General features: G+C 52.6%; 1 protein-coding gene across 4 annotated transcripts in view; it reads left to right on the forward strand.

Annotated features, from left to right (window-relative positions):
• GASK1A (golgi associated kinase 1A) overlaps window positions 1-5,346 on the forward strand; it is a 230,190-nt gene extending 224,844 nt beyond the window's left edge. For 3 of the 4 annotated variants that reach the window (XM_081527698.1, XM_081527700.1, XM_081527699.1), the window contains 3 exons: window positions 3,464-3,586; window positions 4,128-4,231; window positions 4,809-5,346. In XM_081527698.1, coding sequence (XP_081383824.1) covers window positions 3,464-3,586; window positions 4,128-4,231; window positions 4,809-5,019 — 438 coding nt within the window. In that variant the 3' untranslated portion in view covers window positions 5,020-5,346. Of the gene's footprint in view, window positions 1-99; window positions 894-1,502; window positions 1,682-1,789; window positions 1,947-3,463; window positions 3,587-4,127; window positions 4,232-4,808 lie in introns of all 4 variants that reach the window. The other variant, XR_014064709.1, reaches the window with a different exon arrangement.
• The last annotated feature ends 1,024 nt before the right edge of the window (window positions 5,347-6,370 follow it).

Genomic DNA, 6,370 nt, shown 5'->3' on the forward strand with positions numbered 1-6,370 from the left:
GTTGTGACAGAGACCGTATGGGCTGCAAAGCCTAAAATATTTACTGTCTGGCCCTTTGTGGGAAAAGCTTGCTGATCTCTGCTCTAAACCTCTGTGCAGGCAGCCTTGGAGGTTTCCTGCTGAGGACGGGTGTGCACTGGAATGCATGGAGGACCCCACCCCTTGCCAAGTTCGAGGACAATATGGAGAAATATAGGGGCGTGTTACTATCTTCGGGTGGATGTAAAAACTGTCAGAAGGTTGGGAGGTCTCTGGGGGCATGCCACAGGGTTCTGTCCTCAGCCCCGTCCTATCAACACTTCTGTAGGAGCCAGGGTGAGGACGTGGGGGCTCTGGTGGACCCAGCGGAGCGCTCTTGTTTCTTCTGCACAGGGCCCTAGTGTGATTCCCTTTCTCCCCATTCCTGGGCTCAGAGGTCAGTACATCACCATCTTTCAGTGGTGGCCTCTGGACAAGGGATGAGCCTGTGTCCAGATTTGGTCCAATCAGACTGAAAGGAAGGACTGCTATTCCATGGTTGTTGGGGGAGGGCTTCTGTCTCTCCCCTTCCCTCCTTCCTGTCTCTCTTTCACTCTCTGTCTCCTTCTCTTTGGACATGAACAGGGAAAAACATGGGGACTTCCCAGGTGGCTCTAGTAGTAAAGAACCTGCTTGCCAGTGCAGGAGGCGTAAGAGACACGGGTTCAATCCCTGAGTCGGGAAGATCCCCTGGAGGGGGCATGGCAACCCACTCCAGTATTCTCGCCTGCAGAATCCCACGGACAGAGGAGCCTGGCGGACTACAGTCCATGGGGCTGCAAAGAGTCGGACACAACTGAAGTGACTTACCACACTCACAAGGAAAAACATACCCACAGGAGCCACCTGCAGGTTTTCTGAGACAACACAGGGATGTCCTTAACATGGTGGGGTAAAGTGAAGAACAGAAAGAAACCAGAGTCCTTATCATGACAATAGGAGCTGCTTCATGCCCCCCAAGCCTGTCCTATCGTGAGGCTCTTGAGACTTCCTGCTGTAGATCTTAATTTCCCCTGTGGTTAAAGTCACTTCCAACCAGAATTTTCTGTTGTTATTCAAAGTCCCGGAGGCTAAAGCAGTGACTGTCCACCTCGGGGGCTTGTTTAATGGGCTCGTTGCATGGGCAGGGCTCTGGCTGTTTGTATCATGGCCAAGCCAGGCCGGTCCTCCAGGCTAAACATGGCTTTTAAGTGGTGTCAGTGATGTCCTTGGTCCACTGCCCCGGAAACACTCCATGATGCTGCCTTACAGAAAGGCCCTCAGCCTGTCTGGGGCGATGGTCTAGGCCCAGGGTGTGACTTCTCTGCACTGAATTGTTGTGAAATGGGGAAAATGATGTCTGGGGTCATCAGTCCCAGTCAGTAGCTGGGACTGTTCAACACTGTCTCATTTCTGGACGTCTGGTTTCATGAGGTTGATTGGTAAATAGAGCTATAGTTATTTTCTGGCTTGTGTAGAAGGAAATCAATTTTGTATTTCTTCAGAACACACAAGAGTTACCTCCAAAGGGATATGGAAATGGAGTGAGACCTTTCACTGGCCAGCGCCGAGCTGAGGCTGAACGCACTGCGAGGTGGCTGGCCTGGCTTTGACGCGCGCCGCATCCTGGGGGCTGTCGTCTGGTGTTCCCTGCCCCCGGCCCCTCTGCCATGTGTGGAGAGAGGTTGGCAGAGGGAGACAGGATGGTGGTGCTGGCTAAAGCTGGACCAGGGCTGCGGCTTGGGTTGGCCGAGAGGCGACCACAGAAGATGAATATGGACCATCCAAACAGCTCCGGTGCCTGCTGCTGCCGCCTCAGGAGGACAGTGGGCTCTGAGACTTCCAGTTCCTTCCTTTTGCTGCTGCCGCCTCAGGAGGACAGTGGGCTCTGAGACTTCCAGTTCCTTCCTTTCTTCCTTCACTGTTTTGAAAACTCCTCTCCAGCCTTAGTGAGTGTCATGATGGGGACCTCACTTGACCTTTAAATGGCTCCCTCTCCCTGACCTTTAGCGAGGCAGTGGAGAACATCAGAAAGCGCTGGGCTCGTCAGGCAGTCCTGGGTTCAAACCCCAGCTGGACTACTTCCTCGTGTATGACCTTGGGGAGGTCTGGGCTTAGTGTCCCCATGTGTTATTGGGGCGATAATGTCTCCCTTGCAAGGCTGCAGTGGGAATTGGATGAGACAGAGATGCAGTGATGTTGCTGGTCATCTGAGTGATGCCTTCTTCTGAGCCCACCAACTCTCCAACCCCAACTGGGTGACTCTATCCACCTGGAGTCAATGTCAGGTTCCACAAGCTAAGGGCTCAGCTCCACAGGACTGCTGATTCAGATGCCAGTGACGAGTCCCGACCTCCCATACTTCTGGCCAACTGGCTAAAAATCTGGGGTTCTCATGACCGTCCCTTCACCAGGTTCAGTAATCTGCTACAATGGCTCATAGGACTCAAGAAAACACTACCTCAGTGGTCTGGTTTATTATAAAGGATGTCAGTGAACAGCCAGATGAAGAGGTATGTGCGGTGAAGTCTGAAAGGGTCCCAAGTCCATGACGCTGTATGTGGAGTTGGGGTGCATCACCCTCCTGGCATGTGGGTGTGTTCTCCCTAGAACATAGTTCAAAAGTTTCTATAACCTAGTTTCGAGCTCCCCTACTCTTCCCCGAGGTTGGAGGGTTAGGTCGAAAGCTCCCACTCTCTATTCTTTGTCCATCTGACAATCAGCTTGAAGTTATCTCAGGGCCCCGTGAGTCATCCTATTAAAGTCTGATGTGGTCAGAGGGTTTATTGTGAATAACAAAATGCACTCATATCACAGAGCCAATTGCAGGGGTTTTATGAGCTCTGTGCCAGGAACCAGGGACAGAGACCATCTCTCATGATCATCTCTGAGGGAGAGACTCTGTGTCATTGCTCCCAGTTTAAGCATCCAGTGTAAGATGAGTCCGGAACAGGAATGCTCTCCTTTCTGACTCTGATCCAGGCCTCCTGCAGGGTGGAAGTGCTGTTTGAGAGTCAGGAGCTGCCTGGATGGTCATTAAAATCTTTTTATCCCCGAAAAAGGAGGAATCCCTACAGTAGCATTTGCTGCTTCAAGAAAAAGTGGTCATGTGTGAGTCTCCCCAGGTGGACAGATAGTCTGCACTGGGAGGCCCCAGGCCGGAGCTCAGGGCCAGTACTACAGGTTAAACAGCAGCAGGACTTCCACTTCAGGGGGCCTGCGTTCAATGCCTGGTCAGGGACCTAAGATCCCAGCTGCCGCATGTTGGCTGGAAATCCATGCAGTGTAAGTAAGCCATCCTGGTGCAGGGTGAGCTGGCCACAGGAGCAAGCAGAAGCCCATCACAGCTGCTGGGGCCAGCAGTGAGCTCACCAGTGCCGAGATCCCTGAGGGTGGCCCCAGGGCTCAAGAGGCCCAAGTGCTGGATGTGGTAGGCCCACCCCCTCAGAGGACAGTGCCCCCACAGGTGCATGACCGCCTGGATCGCTACTGCTGCGGCTTCGAGCCCGAGCCCTCGGACCCCTGTGTGGAAGAGCGACTCCGAGAGAAATGCCGGAACCCCGGGGAGCTGCGGCTGGTCCACATCCTGGTATGTCCCTGGGTCACCCCAGACTCGGGTCTTCCTGTCTGTCCATTAGCAGACGCTGGTGGCGAGGGTCAGAGGTCACGTGACTCTCGGTATCACAATCCTGTTCTTTTCGGCAGCAGAACCCTTTGTTTCCAGGAAGCCTTAATATATAGAACGGACAAAAATGAAGCTTGGAGTATGTGGTTGAGGAGGGGATGGGCTGGAGCCAGTGTCACCAACCCCTGGGTCCCCTAAAGACTCCAGGGACGCCCTTGGGTCCTGGCAGCTGAGTGTGGTATGTGTGTATCTAGTAGGGCATCCTCATTGTGCCAGTAAATGTGGAAATTGTGACCTGGAGCGGGGGGTTGCTGGGTGGGTTCACCAGAGATGGTGCCCGGCCACCCTGAGCACAGCACCGGGGGGAGAGAGGTCCCTGCTCAGTGCAGTGGGGGGACCAGCTGGGCGAGGAGCAGGGTGCCTTGTGTGACTGCCAGCTTAGGGGCCCCCGAGCCGCAGCACCCTGACAGAGCCCTGGGGCACCACGTCCATCTTCTTCCCTGAGGTCCGGAGCAGTGATCCCACTCGTCTGGTCTACATCGATAACGCTGGCCACCTTCAGCACCCGGAGTACAAGCTGAACTTCCGGCTCCTTGAGGGCATCGATGGGTGAGCATCGAAGGGGCTGGGCAGAGGTTCAGGGACTGAGCTGAGGGGCCCTGTCGTAGACCCCACAGCCTTGAACCAAGGCTCCCAAGACGTCCACTGTCCAACAGATGGAAGCTGTTGGATGCGCCTCAGGAGGGTGTGGGGAGTGCTGGGAAAGCCAACAGTCAGCGAGCCCTTCAAGTCCAGGATGGGCTGCCTGCTCCCCGGTATCCAGAGCATAGCAGGAGCTGCCCTGCTGGGGAGTGGGCAGGCTGACCCCTCCCTGGCCCCTAGCCTGGCAGGGAGCCGGTCGGGTAGTCACCTTCCCTGACTAGTCCTGCCGCACCTCGGCCTTCCCAGGGCTCCTCCTCACGTCGCTCAGACCAGCAGAGTGGATTCGCCCTCTTGAGGGGCTGGGAACCCTCGAAAGCTTCATCCTGTGTCTGCTGTCACAGAAGAGTGGGTGGAAGGGTCCCCGGACGACTAGTCAGCAGGTGGTCCCGGGGACTTTGTGGGTCCTCAACTGTGCAAGTTCATGGAAACTCTAAGCCGGCTTTTGCTCTTCTTTTCTTTTCGGGGCCGGGGGACCTTCCTCCAGGTTTCCTGAGTCTGTCATGAAGGTTCTGGAATCTGGGTGTCTGCAGAATATGCTGCTCAAGTCGCTGCAAACGGACCCAGTGTTCTGGGAAACCCAAGGTGGGCGACAGGGCCTGCAGCAAGTCCTCCAGACTCTGGAGCAGCGAGCACAGGTCCTGCTGCACCACATCCGGACGCACAACCTGACAGTCTTCCCAGACGCAGGCCCGTAAGCCCCGCCCACCCCACCCCACCCCCGCCCCGCCCCGTCCCCTCCTGGCTGGACTCACCTCACCGCAGGCGAGTCACTCACTACATGACCTGAGGGGATAAGCGCCCATCCTCATGGCCACAATTTCTTGGGTTGAAAATGTCTCGAAGACAAAAGGGAGAAGTCAGAAACCAGGAGGGCACCATGAACGCCGTGGGATGTGTCGCCTGCTTGGGCTGGTGGAGGAGGTGGTGGGTGTTGGGTTTTCAATCTCATCACGTTCCTTTCTGCCAGCTCAGCTGGCTGTTTACTCTCCTGCACCAATAAATACACAAGAATGTTCTGTGAACTGCTCCAGATACTGTAAAGTCGTGCATTGCACATGCACACGCAGAGCTGGACAACTCTGTGTGTGCGTGTGTGTGTAGGTACACACCTACACATGCCCGCATGCACACGTGATATGAGCCTCATCAAGGATCTTTACTGAGTTGTGCTTGTGGCCCAGAACTGCTCTGGCTGAAAGTGAACTCAGCTCCTAGAGATGGAACCCGGAGCCTTTTGTCTCTATAGCCTTTAGATGTTCAATTTTTGTTCATTTATGTTTTGGTTTAAGAATTGTAAACATAATACATACTCACTGAAAACAAATTCATAAATAATAGAAGCGTACAAGATAAAAAGTGAGTGGGTCTGGAGGGACGTTATTTTGGCACTTCCTGAATGAACTTTTCAGCAGCACAATGCTATGTTCTGTATTTGGTCATCAGTTCTTATGACTGCAAGGAACTCCCAGGCAGGAGCGTATTATATTTCATTTAGCTATCCTCATCATGGTGAACATTTAGATGGCTCTAACTTTTCACCAATTCTGGACAATGCTGCCACAAACATCTTTGCATGATGTGCAGTTATTTCTGCCGGCTATATTTCCACGAGTGGATTTCTACATTAGCAGAAATGGGCTAATGGGCATTCTTTATTTTCAGAGAAACTGCCAAATTCCTTTCAAAATGGTGTTGTCAGTCTACATTCCTAACCAGAGGGTAGGGGACTAATTGTTTCACTACACCTCATCATCACTTGATATTCTCAGGCTTATTGTTTTCATCCATCTGATAGGGAAAGTTATTTTTCATTTTTATTTTTTACTGAAGGATAGTTGATTTACTATCCTTCAATATTGTGTTGATTTCAGGTATACAACAAAGTCATTCAGTTATATATTTTTTTCTTCAGATTCTTTTCCATTATAGATTATTATGAGATATTGAATATTATTCCCTGTGTTATATAGTAAATCCTTGTTGTTTACATGTTTTATATATAAAAGTTTGTATCTGTCAGTCCCAAACTTATCCCTCCCCATCTCC

The sequence above is a fragment of the Giraffa tippelskirchi genome, chromosome 9 (assembly GCF_054371585.1).
Source record: "Giraffa tippelskirchi isolate mGirTip1 chromosome 9, T2T-mGirTip1v1.2.pri, whole genome shotgun sequence".
Lineage (NCBI taxonomy): Eukaryota > Metazoa > Chordata > Mammalia > Artiodactyla > Giraffidae > Giraffa > Giraffa tippelskirchi.